The sequence below is a fragment of the Cyprinus carpio genome, chromosome A16 (assembly GCF_018340385.1).
Source record: "Cyprinus carpio isolate SPL01 chromosome A16, ASM1834038v1, whole genome shotgun sequence".
Lineage (NCBI taxonomy): Eukaryota > Metazoa > Chordata > Actinopteri > Cypriniformes > Cyprinidae > Cyprinus > Cyprinus carpio.
In genome coordinates this window covers 16,807,577-16,830,379 of record NC_056587.1, presented here as the reverse complement: position 1 = coordinate 16,830,379, position 22,803 = coordinate 16,807,577, and the positions used below count along the sequence as shown (strand labels likewise).

The 22,803-nt window shown below is 37.8% G+C and overlaps 2 protein-coding genes across 3 annotated transcripts; both read right to left on the bottom strand.

The window, feature by feature from the left end:
- Positions 1–3,455: 3,455 nt before the first annotated feature.
- Positions 3,456–8,759, bottom strand: LOC109105044 (G1/S-specific cyclin-E2-like). 2 transcript variants are annotated; one of them, XM_019118405.2, is made up of 11 exons: positions 8,688–8,759; positions 7,720–7,760; positions 7,543–7,618; positions 7,378–7,428; positions 6,681–6,829; positions 6,225–6,360; positions 5,979–6,125; positions 5,604–5,834; positions 5,405–5,516; positions 4,607–4,764; positions 3,456–4,527 (listed from the first exon to the last, which is right to left on the bottom strand). In XM_019118405.2, exons 2-11 carry the CDS (start codon positions 7,731–7,733, stop codon positions 4,420–4,422), a joined length of 1,182 nt encoding a protein of 393 aa, XP_018973950.1. In that variant the 5' UTR covers positions 7,734–7,760; positions 8,688–8,759; the 3' UTR covers positions 3,456–4,419. The 2 variants fall into 2 exon arrangements, with proteins under 2 accessions (XP_018973950.1, XP_018973948.1); XM_019118403.2 differs by having other exon boundaries at positions 7,378–7,431; positions 8,688–8,757.
- Positions 8,760–10,984: 2,225 nt separating this feature from the next.
- On the bottom strand, positions 10,985–19,108 carry LOC109105049 (tumor protein p53-inducible nuclear protein 1-like). The gene is made up of 4 exons (XM_019118410.2): positions 18,878–19,108; positions 16,693–17,000; positions 14,289–14,640; positions 10,985–13,284 (listed from the first exon to the last, which is right to left on the bottom strand). The coding sequence occupies exons 2-4, from the start codon at positions 16,799–16,801 to the stop codon at positions 13,032–13,034; spliced, it is 714 nt and encodes a 237-aa protein (XP_018973955.1). The 5' UTR covers positions 16,802–17,000; positions 18,878–19,108; the 3' UTR covers positions 10,985–13,031.
- Between the last annotated feature and the right edge of the window lie 3,695 nt (positions 19,109–22,803).

Sequence of the window (22,803 nt, the reverse complement as noted above, 5' to 3'; positions counted from 1 at the left end):
CCATTGAAATTGTGAAGTATTATTACTTTTTAAAATAACCTTTTTTATATTTTAATATATTTTTAAAAATGTAATTCATTCCTTTGATGGCAAAACTGAATTTCTAGGATTTTTTGATAAAAAGAAAATTACAATTTTGAACAATGTGTAATGTCTTTACTGTCACTTTTGATCAGTGTAATGCCTTGCTGAATAAAAGCATTAATTTCTTTTAAAAAATAATAATAATAATAATAAAAAAATCTTACTGACCCCAAACTTTCACTTAAACAGGGTTCCCATGGTAATAGAAGACCAAAACAAGCAAACAAATAAATAAATAAAATACAATTTTAAAGTATTTCTTAGGATAGAAAATACTTAATTCATTAAATTCTATAAAATCTCCAAAAAAAATTGTTTTTAAAGTATTCAATAAAATTATTAAAGTCATGGTAAATTACTGGAAAACTAATGGACATGTCATGGAAATTGCACAGAAAATTTTGTTAGAAAGTGTGGGAACCCTGCCTTGAACATTTAACAATAAACATTCACTGCATCAATGAGACAAATTTCCTACATTTATACGCTGATGAAACCTGTTTAGCAGAGTTTTGCAGTGACAGGTGTGTAAAACACTAAATTATCTTTTCCGGGTCATTATACACCAGCACACCCATTTTGTTTCTTTATGTCATTGAGAATCAGAACACAGAACACGGTTTTATGGTCAGACGTCATAAAAATGAAATAGATCCCACATCCGCCTTTGAATGGAGCGCAGCAGTTTACTGTGTAGAGCGTAATGTTTTATAAATCAGCACTTGACCAAAACACTCTTGTTTTAATGGCCCCGGCTGCACTGGTGATGGACGCCCTCTTCTGAATTTGAACTCTGAAGCGTAAATTTGCCAAAAAAGGGGGTCATGAAACCACCAAAAGACTTCACAGGTGACTGATGTGCCAATGAATCACGCATCCGCTCATGCAAAAAAAGCATAAGTTACATTACTTTCAGTCAGCGGCAGTATAAATCTGCATTCTGCCATGAATATGCATTGTGTAGGTTTTTTTCTTTCTTTGTCTTTTTTCATATGAGGGACGGAGTGTGTGATGCCAATCATTTCTGATGCTGGTGTGCTGCAGCGTGGCGACACTTGTCTGTCACTACACCAGATGAATGTATGGTGTACTGAGTAGCCGAGTCAAGACTCCACTGTCAGTCTGTTTAAAAAGTTCAAATGTGGCCAGACACAGCGCAAATACAATCATTTAAAAGCTTATGAATATTTTAAATTGCCAAATAATTACAAAGGTTCTGTATAGTTCTATTTTTATTGTTGTGAAACTAAAATTCGCAGGCTGCATTTTGTAAGAACAGTGAGTCATAAGATTGTTTTTTTCAGTTAGGTTAGTCCTCTAATAAATGCTCAGCAAAACCTGTACAGAGACATAAACTGAGTTGAAGACACATGGCCATTGGCCTTTTTTCTGGAGAGGTCTGGGCAATGTCAGTTCATGAATCTTGTAAACCTAACAAGAGCCGAGGTCATTGCCACAATGGCTGATAGTTGACTTGAAGCGTTCCCTTCAACTCCTCACAGACCTGTGCTGCTCATTGTGCCGTGTAAATAATGTACATACAGAAATACTTTTTCTAAGGACTTCACATTTTCCTTTTTGTACATGAATCTTAATAAATGAAACCTTTTCCTTGATCATTCGTGAGCGCGAGGTTATTTTGTCGTGTAGTTTCCTCATTTCACGCCTCAATGTCGCTAATTTTCTTTTGTGTTGTTTTACTGCCACCCAGCGGTGACTTACAGTAATCACAGGCTGCTTGTTTTTTATTCTTCGGTATTGTTTGCAGTTGCCTCGTTATCTCTAGTTTCCTGCTAATTTAGGTCCTTTATATTATCATCTTACGTTATCATTCCCATGAGTTCTCCAGCCTTTTTTAAACTTACTGATTTGAACTGTAGAGTTTGTAGAGTTTACTATCATTCTGTTGCATGCGTTTCTGAACTAAGATCTGTTAGAGTATTACTATTGAGAGCCATACATTATCATATCAATTTTCTTTTTATTCTCGACATGCTCCTGTTCTGCACCAATCTGACTGCTCTACTAATCTGAGCAGCTGTGTAGGCCAGTATAAAGGTCAGCTGGTCAGTCTTGTTTCTTTTAATTTGCTATCTTTTCTTTTTTGGTAATACAGTAATATAATTTTCCTACTTTGTCTGTGACATATATTTGACTATATTTCTCCTGGTTTGTTTTGAATTGTTGAGCTGCACAAGTCTTTTTAGTGGGTGTCATGAAGTCTGACAAATTTCTGGTTTATCTTCATGACCTTTCTGATGCCTTAAGTTCTGCTTTATTAAATGTGTGTGTGTGTGTGTGTGTGTGTGTGTGTGTGTGTGTGTGTGTGTGTGTGTGTGTGTGTGTGTGTGTGTGTGTGTGTGATATATATATCTGTTTGAACGTTCTCCAAGCCATCATGATGCAGTGGTATGTGGGACACATCATTAAAAGTAAAAGCGTGTAGTCTGGAGCGGGTTCTTTGTCTCAGAGGTTCTTGCAGGGGGTTGGGAGTTCAGGGGTAGGAAGCCCAGTGAGGAGGGGACACTCGTTCCCAGACCTACACAATAACTCGCTCAACAAAAGCATTGTAAGGAGAGTCCATGTCTTCAGCGCCAGCCACATGTCTGGCAGACACCTCTACATACACACTGGCTGGCAACTGCGTAAATACATGCACCCTCTCTGCTCGAGGAACTTTTTGCAATATGTAACAAAATGGCAAGAGACCATTATCCAGCTCTAATAATGAGAAAACACTAAAGAATTAAGCACTGATTATAGCTAGCTGCCTCTGCAAATACTTGAGCTGCTTGAGTTTCTTGACAAAGATGCTCCACACATTGTATATCAAAAGGTGTTTGTCTTTATCGTCTTTCCTCTCTCTGTTTATCTGGAGGTGAGGACAGCAACAACTTTTTTTGGGAAGACCCAGACTTAACAACACCTCAACATCCTCATTAGGACAATTTGCAATTTAGATTTGTCAGTAGTGCTTTTCCTTTGTCACTCCACCAAAAGGTACATCACCACCTCCCCCATCATACTCACATGCTATAGAGTCAATAGGGACTGACAATGACTTCACGTTAGACTAGATAGCAATGTTTGTACATTTCTGTAAAGATATTTTCTAATTTATCACTGTATGTAAAAATGCTGTGAAACTTAGTTCAGAAGTTTAGGGTAATTAAAATATATCTAATTTTAATACTAGTCTTTTGAACTTTACATTTAGAGACTTCTGAAAAAAGAAAAAAAAAATCTGAACAGCATTGCTGTTTTCAATATTGATAAGAAATGTTTCTTGAGCATATCAGAATTTCTGAAGGATCTTGTGACACTGAAGACTGGAGTATTGGCTTTGATCAAGTTTAAAATAAAAAAAGATGGATATTTCATTTTTTTTTAATAACTTCACATTGGAAATGACATATTACAGAGTTTTGAAATTGTTATTTGTACACATATACATCTTATGTACAACTCATAGTACATTTTTACACCGTTCTTAAATCAACAATGTAGCTATCATGACTGGTTCAATCCAAGTCAAAATTAATTCAAGCTATGCTACAAATAAATGGCATTAAATTCATAAATAGCAAGCACCTCAAATTATTAAATATGCCTTTGGCATTGAGGAACAAAATTGCAATTCAAATATTACAAAGACGAATCTATCTATATGAAAATAAATATGCAGTTTGCTTAAATTTAGTTTGGTAAACTCACTTCTGAGGGGTGAAAACAGTCAAGTCTTACAGGAATATCTTCTGTTGCAGGAGAATGAAAACAAGGGAATGACATTCACGATGATGTAAAGGTTTAAGAAAATAAGCCAATAACTGATTCTGCTCGTTGTGCAGGGTCGTCCTGTTTAGCAGAGTTTGCACCACTGGGTTAGCACCGGACCACACTGATGCCAAAATTAAGAACATGTTTCACATCATACATTTTCACGCACACACACACACTAAAATGAAATTGTATTTACATAACATAAAACAGTAACATATGATCCATGAAGCAGCAGCATTTATCCAGACCTCTGAACTGGCAACAAGGCCAGAAGCTCTTAAGCAGATTCATTCCGAGATCATTAACGTTTCAGTTCTAGCTTCAGAAAATGGATATGAATCCATTCTTTGATGGAAGGCACTTTTGAGTGCTTCAAATACTGCTTTGGGAAACCAACCATCTGAAGGTTACAGCATCTCAACCCGGATTCAATACCACACACACACACACAACTCGAAGTCTCTGGATGTGTTGGTCTGGAAGGTCTCACACCTCTCTGGGCTGTGACTGCATTAAATGAAGGCTACTAGCTATGCCGGGTTCTCCTCAAACCCATCAGGCATTTGCAGGTTTCTCAGTGCTTTTAGGAGGGGTCAATATTCCGGCTACAGCCAATGGAGACATCCGGTCCACGCTGTCCTGCTGCCGCTCATGTGCTTCACTCTGAAAAACAAGAAAGATGCATTAACCAGTTGAATCTCAAATAAACCTGATCGAGGAGACAATGAAAATGAGAACTCACCAGCATGGCCAGGTAGTCCACGTGGGTCTGTATGTTGTGTCGAGCTTCTGCCGCCACCTTTTTGAAGTCCTTCAGCTGTGGTCTGGGCCAATCACGTACCGCCCGTGCAAACGGGTTCATCCACCGCACACAGCTGGATATGCTGTCCCATGTGAGTCCTGGTGAGGAAGAAAAAGAAAATCAATAAACTGATGAAATGACTCAAGCGCAAAAAAATTTGAGGGTTTCTGCAGGTTTTATTAAGGTCAATATAAGACCAATTAAGGAAAATGTAAGTAATAAATTGAAGGAGAAACAATAAATCAATATGATCTTCAAATGTAAATTTCTAGGGAGCACAAAAAAATCCTTTTCCTGTACCATCTGATCGCATTGCCATGTTCATTTTTTTTTTGTTTAGATTAAATGTTTAGATTCAACAAATCAAAAGACCCATTGAGAATAAAAGATATGGGGTGTTTTATTATGTGTAAATATTATAAATGTGGTGTGTTTTTTAAATATAAAAAAGCAAGAACAAAATCAGCTGGAGTCAGAAAAAAAATGCACTTGATTCAAAGGAAAACAAGTTTTCATTCCCCACTCACAGCATTAACTCACTTCATCACTTAAGGATGTTTAGATATTTGAGCTGAAACAAGACCAAAATATTGATAAAGATATTCATTCTTTGCCGTGCATGCAACATTTAACGAAAAGACTTTATGAATTTAAGACTTTCGGATCCAGTTTAAGACATTTGAAGGCCTGCAGAAACCCTGGAACACCTTAAAGGATATCCGAGATCAGAAAGCTCACCTGATACTTTATGGACCGTTTCAAAAGAAGTAAAGTGACAAAACGCAGCAGCAGCGAGGACTCCATACTGGAAATCCAAACAATTCATGTCCAAAATGCAGAGATCCAACAACTGCAGAGAGGATTCAAGAGTCAGAAGAGGCGTCAAGAAAACAAAACAACTATATACACGTTCCATTCAAAGGAGCTCGAGTCTCACCTGTGTGATCTGGATGTAGGTTTCCTGCGAGAACTGAGGAATGAGGAAATTAGCATCGTCCTTCAAAGAGTCCACCTGGGAGTAGAGCTTCAACCACGAGATGACCGTCTCAGGACAGAGCTCCCACTTCAACGCCTTCAACATCACAAGCTCTTTAGCAAGAATCTCCTCCTCATCGCAGGCCCCGTCCGTCACATAAGCAAACTCCTGGAGCTTTGGCGGGTAAATCTCCTGTTAAACAGACATATATTATGAGATGAACAGCACCATGGAGTTCCGTTATGTTTCAGATGAACTGTATTGCCATTAACAAATCTTACAGAAGATATCCTAGTTCTGTAAAACCAATTCAAGCGGATGTTAAAGTTTAAGTACCTCTATCTTTGAGGCTATGAAGAGTGATGTAATGCCGATGAGCTGTAGCTGATCTTTGCCGATGTCTTTCTGAGTGAGCATGAAGCGATCAAAGATGTCCTGAGCCAAGTAAAATGTCTCCCGGTGCAGAGTATAAACTTCACTGACCTGCACACAAAGAATTTAATAACAGATTAAACACACATATAATCAGGTGACAAGAACAAAAACCCTTCATAGCTGTGAAAAAGAAAACAGAACACATACCTCCATGAGCCAGTCCAGCAGAATGGACCTCATTTTGGGCTGCAGGGTTGGATGCTGCTGGATGAAGCTCTTGTCATGTACATACTTCAGCTCCTTGTTCAGCATCTTTATCCAAACATCATCTGAGCCGGCCCAACTGACAGAACAACAAATGTATACCATTAAACCAGAGAGTGAGTACTGAATGGTATTAAACACGTTCACATGTAAACTCTGCCTGCGTGTTGCAAAACGCTGGTGATAAAAAATCTTCCAAAACTAACATTACATAACACAGGAAGTGTTTGAAGTGATGACAATAAATCAAGCCGAGTGTTTTTACTCAGATCTAGTTTCCTCAAAGGAGCGAAAAGGGTAATAATGTTGTCAAGTGGTTTGTTTCACTGAACATTATTTGTACGAGACTCTGATTTACTTTCACTTTTCGAAGCATGAGACGCTGTGATCGTGTGTTACCTGAGGCACGGCAGCGGAGAGGGTTTCACAAAGAGGTTCTTGAATCTGAAGCGCTTGAAACCAGAAAGATTACCCGTCTCCTGATGAACCTCCTTCTGAGGAGTCTCGATTAAGACACTGGGACTGACATCACCTTCAAAACACCGGTTCTAGAAAAAGAAATCGTATGGTGTCACCGCTGACATTTTATGAATAGGACCTAACCAAGTAAAATTACATAAGGTATGAATAAGAATGGATATAGATTACGCAGCATAGTGTTTCTTTTTATGAACTCTTGTAGGCCTGAAGCATACATTATATATAGTTTACATTCTGTATTGCTGCAAAGGAAGATCCTTTCAGGAATCAAAGGACATTTTACTAATAACTTTTATTAATACAGCAGCTGCCGAACAAAACATTAAGAATACTAAATATATATATTTTTTGTTATCTAATTAAATAAAAGATTATTTTTCGCGGGCTGCTGAATAAAGGAACTAACCGCGGGAGGTTCTGCGCGTGACGTCACGGCGGGCTGATTAACCCAGTGACGCCATTACTGCGCGTGACCGAACTACTGCATAATAAACAGACTGCTAGTGAAAAACTAACAGGCGTTTCTTAAACCCATTACAATCAGTGAGACTCGAATAGCTGCTTAAAAATAATACTAATCATTTATAAATATACATAACACATTTCATCGGCTCACCTGAATCTCATAGTGTTGTTTCTTAGCTGCTGACGGGATTCTTCTATTGCACTGCTGAAAAAGGGTTTATGATATTTAAATATTTGCGTAAGTTATATTGTGAAGATTGAAAATAATTCACAGCCGTTTCAGTAACGTGATATTTAAAACAAATCGTAATCTCACCTCGCTTTTTCTTTTCCTCTGCGGTTTGTGTTGTTCAGGTGCATTTTCATTTCTTTCTTGTAAGGTGTTGCGACTACTATTAAAACAAAAGTTATAAATTAATTATTATTATTTTTTTTAGTGTTAGCCAAGTCAAACCTTCGACAAAATTCAACTAATCAAAATAATAATTCTTACCTGCGTCTTGACATTTTCTAAACAAATGGTGTGCTTTTCTCCTGTGAAACAGAAACATACAATGTTTAGTTACACTGCGATTAACAAAGAACTTCTTAAGCCAGAATTAAGAATAATGACGTACCTACATTATCTAAAACGTGTTATTAAAATAATAAAGCATTTAAGAGAAATACTGGCAAAAAAAAGGCTTAACGTTAACAATAAACACTCAAGCTTTTGACCACCAGAGAGAAGAGCATACGTGACCAGAAACATCGAGCACGTTTTTAAAATAAAATATTAAAAATCAGTTAACGTCGAAAGGCATTTAGAGTAAATGCAAAGTCTACACAAGCAGCATTATGATCATCATCTGTTTTTACTGAAACCAGAAATACATGATCCAGTTCTGTGGGTTTATGAAAGGACAGTCCGCGCCAATTTACACGAAGCGGGAGACTACAGCTGCCCCCACAAAAACCCATCTAAGATCCATTTAACGCGCAGTAAACACCAGTTTAACGGGGAATACTGTTTAGGTAATCCCTTGGGGTGTGGAAAACCCATAACACTTTCCACAAAATCAGTTTCTTGGCCAATTTCTGAACGGGTTTACAAATGCACGTCCACGTACATACAACCGATCTGGCGCCTAGCAGAGACGGCTAGCTTTCAGAGACATCCCCCTCTAAAGTCGACATTACGTGAAACTTTTGCCTGTGAGATACTTCGAAACACATTCATTAGGCTTCCTACCTTAATAATCTAGCTAAAAACAGCTGCTTTTAGGGGTCTCCCGAGGAGATCTTCATCTCTAGTCGTAAGTTAGATGACTAACAGTTAGTTAAAAGGCACAAACTTCCGTTTTAAAGCAAAAGCGACATAAAACAACAGCACTATTCCCGCTAAAGCGTGATAACGACACGATTTAGCGAGGTAAAATTAAAATAAAAAAGATTAAAGAACCTTAAAGTATGTGTCCTTACCGCAGTGCTCAGTGCAAATGAATGAATGGATGGCGCGAAGTATTGCTGAAGTGTTATATAGTCCAGCGGTCCGCGGCTACTGCGCATGTGTGGCGCTCTTTTCATCCTTTAAAAACAACCCGAAAAACTATATATTATGTTGTGTTTTGGGGCTATAAATGACCAGGCAGCCTCATGGGTGATGGTTAAAAAAATCCGCATGGAATTAGAAACGATAATGTTGACTGTTTGTGAGAAACCTACAGGAATGATTGTGGTTTGTAGACTTGCTTTTGGCTGAGTCGACCTTTGGTTTAAATATGTAAAAAACGCGCTTTCCTGATTTCCCGGTTACACGAATCCGGCGCTCGAGGACCTAATGCATCATATGTGGGTAGGGTTGTATGTTAATTATTGTATTTATATGATATTTTGACGAGTTTTCAACTCTAAGGAGACGCTTCCTAGTTTGACAGCTTCTAGTGGGCGGGGATTCGAATCGTTCTAACCAATCAGGGTTATTCTGCGAGAAACAACGTGCTCTTGTAAACAAACCCATGAGAGGATTCTTATTCTGACAGGCAATGATACGCGTATTGAAAACGTTAATCTTATCATAATATTAGTTGCTTTTCACAATCACAGATGTCAATTTATTAACCAGAAGCCTTTTTTGGTCTTAAAGAAATTATCTTGATTCTGTCTTTATCATGTTCAAATTTTGTGACAAGGTTTTTAATGTCTTCTAGCCGCTGGTTACATTGTTATATTGATCTGAGCATAAAAACAAAAATGACATGAACACGCTAACATACATTTGACCGCTTTTGCACCCGTTAAGAGAAACAATAAAACACAGGGGAAAATAAAGTTATGTTCATACGAGATCAATGGGACAGCTTAAACAAGCAACATTGTATAGCTTTAATCTTTTGAAAGAATAACAATAATCAAAAATAGGAATACTTTTTGGAAGGATGTGAAAGCTGCGCGAATTCTTTAAACAGTAATCCCGCTCACCCTTTTGTGTATGTTAAATTACGTCACATCCGGGGTGAGGGAAAATATTGTTACGCGCAAGATATAAATAAATAACTTCTCCTTCAGGTACTACATGACTTCCAAATTCAAAGATCCCCAAAATACTATTTTGCATTAACATTTACAAAACAAAGTTCTTAAAATCTAAGGAACTCACTGTGAGGACTTTTCCAAACAATTCACCCGCAGTACAAAAGTTACTAACTTACCGATTGTCTTGACATTCAGCCAAGTATGGTGACCCATACTCAGAATTAGTGCTCTGCATTTAACCCATCGGAAGTGCACACACACAGAGCAGTGAACACACACACACACTGTGAACACAACAAAAGTTACGCAGCCATTTTATGCTGCGGCGCCCGGGGAGAGTTGGGGGTTCGATGCCTTGCTCAAGGGCACCTAAGTCGTGGTATTGAAGGTGGAGAGAGAACTGTACATGCACTCCCCCCACCCACAATTCCTGCCGGCCCGAGACTCGAACTCACAACCCTTCGATTGGGAGTCCGACTCTCTAACCATTAGGCCACGACTCCCCCACCAGTGTGAGAAATGAACTTTATTATTATAATATAATATAAAATAGTATGCCACCTGAGTATTAATTGAAATACATTGTTGATCTAATAGAGAGAGAGAGAGAGAGAGAGAGAGAGAGAGAGAGAGAGAGAGAGAGATCAAGTACTAAAGCAGTTACAAAAAAAAATCTATAACAAAAAGCAAATATGGATTATATTTTGATTTTAGCTAAACATTCAGCATTGCTGAGAGACTATAAGACTATACAAGCTACAGGTCACTAGGCACTAGATAATTAGGAATCGATATAATAAAATATATAAAATGTTAGATCACAGAAAAACAAGAATCACTAAAATTACATTTTTACCCAAACATTTTAACTATATGGAGCATTTTTAACCCTGTCAGCATGTAACCCCAGAAAGCACCAGTGCATCAAGAACAACAAGGAGGGCACGATTAAACTGGTACAGTTAGAAATCTTCTTTATTAAGGTTAATACCCACACTGGTACAATGAATAATAGGCTTGCAGTAATCATGGCTTGGGATTCTTTAGAGATTAGTTGGGTTGAGTTACAGGTTGGTACGCTCCTTAGTGGAAACCTTTCATTATAATTTGGTGTGGTGATTAAATTACAGTATAAATTATGCATGATGGCAGAACATGCTAACACCTACCTAGTCTATAAGACTTATGTCATTATATTTTAACATTTCTGTTTACTAATAGAAAAGGCAGAAAACTTCATTTTGTATTAAAACATTTATTGAGAAGGGAGTATACATAATGACAAACAGTTGGTTTAGAGACATATGAAATGAACAATTTATTTGCAAATTATACTACTCATATAAAACAGTCTGTGTATGACGTATCCAAAACATATCAGTTCAAGAAAAACATAAATATACAATGCTAAATAATGCTAAAACCCTACACTTTTGGCAAAGTGCTGTATTATTCCAGTAAACGAAAAAAAAAAAATGCAACCAAAGCATAGTCTAAAACTTACCAATGCCACAGAGAATTTTCTTCACACATTAAACACAGAAAACATTTGCTACATTTCGTGTAAAAGTTGACAGAGCAAGTGGCTCACAGAGACAAGGTAACCTCTGTGCATAGTAAAATTACATTTGTTTGTGTCCCTTCGGACAAAGTTCAAGTTCTTCACGGATGCATTGTCATACTGTTCACCTGGAAGGCACATGATCCCCAAATGCAATTCAAGGCAAAATGAAATCCCTGTTATGAATACCAAATATCAGGCGTCTACTGACATAGTGAAAGAGGGCCTCTCCAGTACTACTCGAGGAATATGAAGAGAACCTTATGTCCCTTCCATTCCCTTCGTCCACAGAGAAAAATGTCAGAAAATGCAATACACTGCTCAACACAGACTGCAGCAAGCCAAAAAAAAAAAAAAGCTGTAGCTGTTATCCTTGAGTTGCTCATGCATGTAACATGCATTCGACTGAATGTCAGAGTTACTGAATTCAGTTTCATTCATTTAGGGGAGACATTTACCTTGGCAGTGTCACCGGAAAATTACAACACCAGGTTGCACGTGATAAAGGAATAAAGAGTAACAAACAAAACCTACAAAGAATTTTAAGTTTGTCGCTACTTTAAATATTTCGCTCAGCAAATATATTGTGTAACTAGTCAAATAAAACATGGAAAGGCATATTACACAAAAGGTCACTATAACTGAGAAAAAAAAAAATGCTAAGTTTCACTCCATCGTGAAAAGTTTTAACAGTCAATTAAGAGAAAGTGTTGTTTTCACAGTCCTCGGAGGAGCAAGCTTTCATTCAAAGTGTGAGACACACGTTATGTTAAAGATTTACATTAATTACAAATATTTCCACAAGGTAACATACACATTGATAAAGTTAGAGGTTCTCCAGTATGTACAGAGACAATTTACCGTCTGCAAGTAATCTGCATTTTTAGCAAAGAGCAAAGGTGAACAGTGATGACCCTGAGACATGTACTGCAGATATATAGCAAACATGAAAATTAACATTACAACACTTGATGTCTTTTTTTTTTGTTGATTTTTCACCTGTTGTAAAATTAGCACTACACAGTCATACATCAAATCAGTCACTAAAGTCACTCTAAAAATAGAAAACCTGCTTACATACATATCTATGCAGATAACATACACTCTTATCAACTTCATACTGATATGTAATATATTCAATTTTTTTTTTTCTTTTGAAAATATTTTGGAAGTTTTTTTAAATATATTTTAAATATTTTGAAATCTACTATGGAAACAAGGCTTTTAGTGATAATAAACCCAGTATATTTTACCTTTTTTTTTTTAAAAGAGAAAAAAAAAAAAATCAAAGAGGAAGAAAGTACTGATCTACAGAATTACAGGCAGGTTCCTTCCTAACCAGAAAAGTGCTGCTGATGATTTCATCACTGATGTGATCGAACTTAGTATGGCTTTAAAAAAAAAAAAAAAAAAAGCAAAGACAAGTTAAAGGCATTGAAAGTGCCAAGCTGCCTACAAATGCTCAAACAGAGCACTACAACATCATGCTCACTATAACAAAACACTTGGTTATTCAACCTTCATGACATAAAAAAAATAAGACAGAACCTACTGTATCAGATATAGCTTATAAAGGAAACACGATGCAGACACATTCAGGTTGAGCGGAACCTGCTGTGAAGTAAAGTGACCTATGGCATTGATTCTAAAGGACTCCATTCCTTCTGGCGAAAGGCCAATTCTCCCAGTGTGGAAGGGGTGGCGTACAGGGGAGTGCAGTGGGGACTGTCTCAGTAGTTGTACTGCCTCTGTCCCGGCTGGTGAACATAGCCTCCGGTGGCTTTGGCCTGTCTGGCTCCGCCGTCGCGCAGCAGGTTGAGGCGACGGAGGGCGTTGCGGGACAGCTGCTGGCGCTCCACGTTGTCACGGATGCGCTGAGCCAAGCGGTTGTTCTTGGTCTGCTCCAGAAACCCGGCGTGAGCAGCAACCAGAGCGGCTGTGTAGCAGCCAGAAGGGTGACTGGGCCGGCGCTGAACATCAGATCTGGTGAAAAGCCATGCAATAAGTTGTATGACTGTATATTACCCCTAAAAATGTTTGTCTTGGCTCAAAGCTGCTTGCTAGGAACTGTTTTACTTTGTGAAAGATTTGAGCTAATAAAATATTTCAAATCAAAAAATATTTCATAACCATTTATTTACTTATGTAGCAACTATCTGTGTAATAAGCAAAGTAATGTACATCCAGCCAGTTGTTATCGCAAATTATTACACTGCGCTGTGGAATACTTGATTCTGATTGGTCAGTCGCAACATTCTGAGGTATGTTATCCCTCGGCTTTCTTCACGGAAGCTTTGCGTTCAAATGTTTCAACTCAAATTAATGTTTTGTGTCTAATAATTTACTTATGTGGCAAGAAGCCATCTAATAGGGCTGCACTATTAATCAAATTTCTAATCGCGATTACAATTATGGATGCCACAATTACGTAATCGTTCAAATCGGCAATTAATCGTTCAAAGACCACTTATGTTATTCTGCACGCTTAAGATATATTTCTTTCTTTCTACATGTTATCTTAAGTGTTTTTCCATTTTTTTTTGTTTTTGTATAACATTATAATACTATTCATATTTTTTATTTTTTTTATAATTTAAAGAAGAAACCAATCCGATGTATATTTGACATTTGAGGCTTAATACTATAGAAAAGCACTAAAGGTTTTTCAGTTAGTGTTTCATATAAAAATACGGCATGCAGTTGCATCAAACAATGGTATAAACATCATTCAATGTAAATTGTGATAATCGTAACTAATAATCACAATTACAATTTCAAGGGAATAATCAACAATTATGATTTTTGTCATAATCGTGCAGCCCTACCATGTAATAAGCAGGATAATGTACATCCGGCCGGTTATTATCGCAGAATAACCCCCTTCAGGGTGATACAAGTCCTGATCACCCTGTTGGGGTTATTCTGCGATAGCAATCAGATGGATGTACTTTACCCCTTGCATACAAAACCCTCAATCTGCCCTTTACCTTAAAATCGATGGCTCACGGGTGCCGTCCTTGGCAGGTCGTTGACGAGGGCTGTGAACGGCGTACACAGACATGCTGGGATGCTCAATCAGTAGGTTCTCCAGAGGACTGGTCTCCAGCAGGACCGGAGCTCTGCCTCCAGCCATGAAACACGGCGGAGGAGTGATGAACCAGCTTTCTTCTAGCCCACATGTCGCGTCTAGACGCAAGAAGTTGCTGTCCTCTGCATCAGTGTCTGCTGCCGAATCCAGAGAGGAGCAGGAGGAGCAGCGCACGGGAGAGTCCAGGGGAGCGACATCGTCAGAGCACACCTCCACCAGATCATCTCCACATGCACCGGAGCAGGCCTTCGCTACAGGAGCAGAGAGCAGAGAGGATGTTAATACAGTAAAATGGCAGTTTTCCTATAATAATAAGTTCACAGGATTTGAACAAACTTGTGTCTAATACGTTTAATGTCAGTGTGTAACTTGTTTTGCACCGTTCACCACTATTCATGAAACCCAAAATTCAGCATGAAATGGAAATTGTGAAAGATTTTGTCTATCCAAATGAAGCGGCTTCTTGAACAAGAAAAAACAGTGGTGGCTGCACAATACTGCAACACTCCATAAAATATATATATATATATATATATATATATATATATATATATATATATATATATAATATTTATTTCATGGTGACTTCAAACTTTTTGAAGCAATCTGAGTCTGGCAGACAATACAATGAGGGGGAAATCCCACTGACATTGTAGAAGTACTATATTACAGTCATATGCAGAGAGCAGAACAACATACAAACTAACTAAACCATACTTCATCACTGGTTAATACCGAAAACATCTGAACACTATGGAAACGTTAAGAATTATCTGAATCTGTATAATTAAAGTATCACCAGTTCTGTCGAAAACAACTCATATGTTTAGACAGAAACCGAGATAAGTAAATATTTTGGCTTCACTGCACTTCTATTTGTACTCTTCCTGGCAGGTAACCAAAAATGGTGTAAACAGCTGGCTTTTGGGCAGAGCCTTCATTAGTGGCCTCTAGAGGGCAGTGTAATCGAACAATCTTTCACCACTCCTAAACACTGCAGAAACTTGACAGCCTTCACGTGAAGTTCATGTGACAAATTTGAAATTACACAGTGATAACACCTTATATTTACACTAAATGTAACACAAGACCAACTTGTGATTACAGAGTCCCACACCCATAACATGATGTTATAACACACATAGAACTTCTCTTTCACAGAGCCACACCTTGTTTATCTGTAGCCCTGCAGCATCCTGCCAGATGACATCAAACATATTCTCAACTCAGCTGGTTAAGAAGGCATTTAACCCTCTTACGGCACTCTTCAATGTCCCTGGGAAGCCAGTTAACCTTTAATCCTCTGACCATAATGGAAAAATACTCACTTCCATCCATCAAGCTATATGGATATGAAACAAAAGAAATGTTTTTAAATCTCCATTCCCATCCTGTCTACCTCAGCCTTCAGGCAATGACTGATGTTTGTAATCATCCCTTGTTCAAGGCCTACTCGCTTTACGTGCTTAAACGGTAACTTAATCGGTCTTATTTTTAATCGCAGACCCTACCATAGACACTTTTGTCTGACAGGCTAAAAGCGTTGTTGCCCATAAGCATGTCTGTCTCCCCTTGTTCTAAAAAAAAGGGAACTGGACCATCCAGATTGCCTTGCACCTGAAATATTCACACACATACACAATATGGGAAGGCCTGTATTTGGGCAGGCAGTTTATGAGAGGTATCATGTTAATGAGGGCATTACGTCTGAGCCAGGGGTCACAGAATCTGTAATACTGTCCTGCAGACCATGCCATCAGAACCAGCTGAGGTGATCTAGGGTCGACTCATGAATAAAGAGGACGTTTGCATACCCAATCTGCTCTGATTTCGGAGGAAAATAAGCAGAATTCTGTTGAATGCATTTAAAGTCTATGCAAATTGCCTCCATCATGTGATATTTGAGAGTAAAACGGGATATTCTATGTGAAAAACGTTTATGTGTACAAACTGGAAATTGATCTGATCAGTTTCACGCCGACTTCAACATTATTTCATGGATGGTATGGCCTAAGTGACATCAGCAGAAAAAGAAAGTTGATTTAGAGGAAGAGCAAGTACATTTTGATTAAAGATTCTAAAGACACTGGAAATGGAATAATATGAAACGATAAAGTTACAAACATACAATAAATAAAGGTTACATATTAATTTTATGTTGACTTGAAATGCTGAAACTACATCACGCTCATTCTCTTGGTTCGAACTGCCTGTTCATTTCTGCATTTAGGGAGAAGCTCTTACACAAGATCCATATTTCAGTTCACTAACCAAAAACAGGAAATGCAAGAAAGATCTCTCACCTAGATAATCGACCAGAATCCACTCATCGTCCTCCTCCTTCTCATTGAAGTCTGGATCCACAGGACATCCACTGTCTCCAAACAAGACGCTGGTGAACCTCTGGAACATGGTGTTGTCCGGGGCAGAGGCGTGAGGCTGGAAAGTCCTGCTGGAAGTGGGCGAGGGCCGGGCTCTTTGGTCATCAGCTGCGGGAGCCGCTCACTGAGATCTTGGTAAAGGTGCTGAAGTGCATTAGTTACTCCTTCTCAGCCGAGGAACACCTGATGAAGTTCAGCCATAGCTCTTGTTGATTGTGCAAAAACAGGCCCTAGAGGATAATCAAGAAGATAACTGTGCTGTTAAAGAAAACGTAGAGACACACTGACCAGCCTTTAAGTACAGAACATTTCCTGGTTCTGTCATGTTCTGTTGCGATTAGCCATTAATTACAGGTCATAAAATACAGACAGATATTCCTGAGAACAGACCAGCCAAAACAAAGCAATCTAAAGTGTCTCTGCTGTCACAGATACTGCCTGTCCTCTTCACACAAAGCTGATGCCTATGAAAACTGATCCTTGCACAGATACACCCCAACCTCCTTCAGGAATATGACTCATGAGGGTCCCCTTTTCCGTTGTTTTGCTTGCGACAACAAGAGAGACAGCTGTGAAGTGAAGGTCTACAAGCTGTTCTTCACCTCACTACATCATTATAACAAGACAACCAATTCATACCCCTTCCACCTGCTCATATAGTCATGGCAGCACTCTTTGTTGTGTGTTTAGGGGGTTGGGGCTAATATGAGGTCACATACATATAATAAGTACCCTTCAGAACCCCAAAAAAAGAGGATTATAGACAGATAAGCAGGACTGGGATGGCCTTTGTGTCGGCAGCCTAGAGGAAAACTGCATTGCTGAGAGGTCACTGTTTTAAAGCTAAGGAGAAATTAATTAAATACACTGAGTACTCCATTATGGAGTAATAACTTGGTTTTTAATTATATAGGAGATCTTTACTACATACACATTTCTCAAATGAAAAGCAACCCAATTAATCTCATTGTTGTTTTATTATTATTTTCTCATGGGAGATGTTTTAAAAATACATCGAAAAGGAACAAAAATGTATATGTAATTCATGTAAATGTGATGTAATCACTAAATAAATAAATAAAAATAAAACAAAACTTGCAAAGTGCACATTTAGAACTTGATGCACTTATGTACATGACAAAACGAAAAGTGCAATTAAGGCAGAACATACTGGAACAGCACTTCCTTCTGAAAAACCATCTTAAACCTGCCCAAGCCTGGTCAAAATGGTCTTATGGTTTAGCTGGTTTCCCCCACCAGACCTGTGTGAAAACTGCCCAAAACCATTCTGAAACCAGTGCAGACCATCTTAGCTATTGTAATACTATCATATGGAGGCAACGTTGAAGAGTATCTTTTTTAAATTTTATTTATTTTTTTATTCTGCATGCCCAGAACTGAACACTGCACATATATTTCAATGTTTATTCACAGGCATTGTTCAAACAGCTGGTCCATAATTGATAAAAATGTGAACATTTAATGTGGAATCATAGAAAAAAAAAAGCATCAAAGCTGATGTACCTGGACCGCAGCAAAACAAGAATCTTATACTTAAGGTGACATAATGGCTATATTAGACTGCTAAAATAATATTATTAACGCAGCCTGCATTGAGAAAGCATGCACCATCGTGCTTGCTTATTACAATCTGAATGATTGTACAGGTGCAAACATATACGAAAGCTGCATTTGCTAGTCATATGGTTTATTGACCCGCTGGGCCGGGGGAGGGATGAGTGTAACCCTACACCGAGCGACGGGGCGGACCGCCAACCCAAACGCTTCAACTGGCTCTGCTGAACAAAGCTTAATTCGTAAAATCCGAACATGCTCGCATTGCAGAAACAAATAGTGAACATATCAAATCGCCTTTAGGCTTTCACAGGTTGTGCTATGCAGAATGTCGACATATTTAAATGCGTTTTTTTCTTCTATTTTTAACATTTAGCCTACATGTTCGACCAAAATGTCACTTTTCTTTTTACAACATATATTGAGTAAATTTTGATAATAGGCTACATTCGTAGTATTTAACTCCTGGACGTTTCTATAACGTATTAATGCAGAATGTCGGTCGATCAACAACAAAGAGGTTTTAACTCACCTGCAGCGGAAAGTAATGTAAACAGGAAGAGGGTTGACTTCAAGAACAAAAACAGATCAGTTCAAGTGGTTGAGGTAGATTATTTGCCGTGCGAGATATAAAAATATATAAATACAGTTCTTCCCGGAAGAAGTTTCTGGACCCTTTAGTTCGGAGTTTCGCGGTCAGCTCTTTTTCGTTTCTTCTCCGAGGTCTCAACTGCTCCCTTTGTTATTGTTGTGGAAAATTAACAGCTGATCGGTCGTGACGTAGCTGAAGACAGCCTATGGGCGGGGCTTGTTAGAACCCTTTCAGCCAATGAAATGGCGCCACTGACTATGACTGACTGTCACCAACGCACGTGACCTCATCCCGGGAAAGGCAAGACAGGGCAGAGCACTCCATGTTAAGGAGTGTCACCCAGTATTGGGTTGGTCGAAGATTTAGAAAATATGCTTTAAAAATAGTATGGTTCAATAAGCCTTACATATTGTCATCCTGACTTTTGAGTTGATTTTTGAGAATGATTTTGACTGGGCATGATCATGTAAGTGATCAAGGACAGAACTATAAAATCATTTGCAAGGATCTACTCACTGAAACGACTAGAATTTTTTCATGATGTTTATCTTCATCCAAGCAGTGTTAAAACATTCTGATGGCTCTAAAAACGTTTAACTATGTTAATTTGTACCTTACATCCATCTAAACAAACTGTTAAAAGAAAGCAGAGGATTATGTATGTGTCAGTCGGTCATCAAACCATAAAATAAAATCATAAAAATGCATTAATTTACTTACCAAATAAATAAATGGACATAAAATATAGATTACATTGTTATTAGAAAAGAACATGATTACACAGCTTTATCATATAAAACTAATTGATCGCAGAATGGGACAATTGACCAATCAGAATCAAGTATTCTAGACAGCATCCAATAATGATTAAAAGGCTCAGGCAAAACTGTCATTTTGGGGTACATTGTAAATTGTATGTACTTTTTAGCCCTATACTGAGTGAAAATGTCTAGAACAAAACATGGAAATCCTCCCCATAATAGATGTAGGTCACCAGTTTTTTGGGAACAAAGCACTCCACCCCCTCAACATCTCAGATGGCTGTATAAGCCTGTTTTGCTAAGAGAGGCCCATTCTAAGATTCGGCTATAGACCATTTTCTGCCCCCGCTAAGACACTAGTTTTGAACAAAAGGACTAACACTGGTGAGTCAGCAGATCTTATAAAGCAAGCTAAACATGATATTGCATCATCCATATATTCAGATTAATCCTCATTAAGCTATATAGATAACATATATAATCTAGACACATTAAACACATAATTATAATCCCTAGTGTGCTTACTAAAAAATACCCTGCAATTGTTATTTTGGTAAAGTAAATTGATATACTTAAAAGTCTGCTAAACTTGAACAACTAATTTTGTCGAGTGCTGAGGTCCAACTTAAGACATGCTTAATATTTGTGCTAAAGTGGAGCTACTGCAAGTATACTTCAGGTACACTTTAAATATATTGCATTTAAAGACTGATATTATACAGAGATCATACAATCCAGTGACATTAAAACACATTTTAGGCTTAATATTAAGAAATGTGCAATAAAGAAATACTCCAAATAAAGCTTAATTATAAATTGATATCAGTAAGTCTTAAGTGATATGCAACAAATATGTTAATGGATTTTAATTATACTTAAATATATTTTAAATAAATTATGGCATAGATTTGGCATTACTACATAATTGGACCCTTTGTCCTGTCTTCCCTCGAAATGAGACAGATGACCTTTCATTGGGATGGAAAAAAAAATGTAACTTTCTTTCCTGGTTTGGAGTTCTGTCTCTGACACAGCCCTTTTTCTCCTTTCCTATCCAATCTGTCAACTTCCACTTTTTCAGACCACAATACTGGTCCCGTTTATGTACAAGAGGGACAGTCTTCCTGTTGGATAAATATGTTCTAACCATCCATTTCCCCCCGTAGGATGACGTGAGAGTGAATCAGCGTTCTCATGCGCTGTCATCAAGTTTTTCTTCTGTTTCTGTATATTTCCTTTATTTACCCCCCAAAACAAGGCCACACCTGCTTACTCTGGGTTAAATCATAAAGATGAGCCACAACCCACCCTGACCTCGACAGGCCTTGTCTCAAGTGGTGTCAGAACACTAACTGATTAAAATGTCAGTCAAGACTTTGTTGACTATTTGGAAAAGTAACTTTATGGATGAAGTGAGACATTTTGCATGCTATTTATTTATTTTTTTTTAATTAAAAAAAAGGTTATTACTTGGTAAATTATAAAAAGAAGCTCAAAGATCATAATATCTGAGCAAAACACATGCCTAATTTCACCCTAACTAGTCTTAAGATTTCTGATCTGTTGAACTGATTCTTATCAAGCCATAAAAGAACATATTGTCCATTATACTCATTATGATTCCACAGCATTTCTGATATAAACAACATATTATCCACCGTCCACTGTTTAGAGGTCCACACTTTGACACTCTGATGTAATTCTGTTAAAGTTTATGACATGTACCAAGCCTGTTGTGCAATAAACCATAGTCAAGTTATTTAATTTGACATAAAATGAGCAAATGAAAACAAGGCTGTGAAGGATAGTAACACCATATAATCTCACAAATGGATTGGAGTTTTTGTGGTGGGCTTTATACAGGTTCATACATATATTATCAGTGGTAACCTTTTTGTGAGTCATTCTTTGATGTGATACAAGTGTCCATGGATGATGAAACTAATATGTCACAGAATCGTTGTGGCATTTCCAGAGCCTCTTTTTCTTGACGCAACTAAAAGTCAAAAGGGGAGTGTGACGAAGAGTTTAATCACAAAAAGCACTAAGTACACAGACATGCGCTCTGAAATGTCCTGGTTTACCTGACACTTAGGTTAAACAAAGCAGACTGAAAAATGAAACACATTGCATAAATGCACAATGGCCCCAAAATGTATTTGGAGGATATGTGACTGTCGTGCATTAAACATCAAATTATCAAACAAAATTACATTTATTTTCAAGAAATACTATATAACAAGCACACTGATTACATTTAAAATAATAATAAAAAAACACAACAATGGAAAGCAGCATTTTGGCACTTTCTGAACATGTCAAATAGGTAATGTTATGAGCTACACCTGTGAACTTGAGCTGAACTCAATAAAATGTCATTTAAGTGCGGCTTATATTATGCAACTCTATCTGAATTTCTAGTTTACAGCAATTTTAAGATCTAATGCCAACCATACAGTCACAAATGTTACTAGAAAGCACTGCACTGAAGGACAAAACATCTGGAATGCATATGTAATTGTATACATACGTACATGGTCCCAAATATCCCCCATTAGGAGAGTTCACTTGAAAGAAACCATCTGTACCATCACATTGCAACTTATTAGAATCCTCAGTAATATCTAACATCAATAAGTTAAAAATGAGAAGGGAGACTGAAACTTAGCATCTAAAGGCCCATGTGTGACTGTTAGGGTGGAGGGAGCTCAAGAGTACAAATGATGATGCAAAGAAGCTTACAGTGTGACATCTGGGTAGAGGATTGCATTATGTGAAGAGGACAGACAGGCAGGTGGAGGCACGATCGTGTGTGAGTCAGTGAGCTGTCAGCCGTGACATCCTGTCAGTAACAACCTGAAGGTCTTGTGGTTGTGTAAGACTGCATTAATGGCTTGTAAAGAAACTGCAGTTAAAATGTCATAGGAATCTTGCACCTCTAGAAATATTCTTCTGCATACCAAACACTTTAAAGCATGCAGTAAAATAGTTACAGCATGATGCATCAAGTTGAGGCCTAAAAAGCCCTGAACAAATTTAAAATGTCACATTGAGGAAGATATACCTTGTCATTGAATATAACATATGATATCACCTTCCTGGTGC

Excerpts from the sequence above, each read along its gene's own strand:
- LOC109105044 (XM_019118403.2), bottom strand. Across the intron at positions 5,835-5,978 it reads TCATAGCCTCAAAGATAGAG|GAGATTTACCCGCCAAAGCT; the intron begins GTACTTAAACTT and ends TCTGTTTAACAG. Across the intron at positions 5,517-5,603 it reads CCTACATCCAGATCACACAG|TTGTTGGATCTCTGCATTTT; the intron begins GTGAGACTCGAG and ends TCCTCTCTGCAG.
- LOC109105049 (XM_019118410.2), bottom strand. The coding sequence starts at position 16,801 with ATGTTCCAGAGGTTCACCAGCGTCTTGTTTGGAGACAGTGGATGTCCT. Across the intron at positions 14,641-16,692 it reads GATTCTGGTCGATTATCTAG|CGAAGGCCTGCTCCGGTGCA; the intron begins GTGAGAGATCTT and ends CTGCTCCTGTAG. Across the intron at positions 13,285-14,288 it reads CGTGAGCCATCGATTTTAAG|ATCTGATGTTCAGCGCCGGC; the intron begins GTAAAGGGCAGA and ends GCTTTTCACCAG.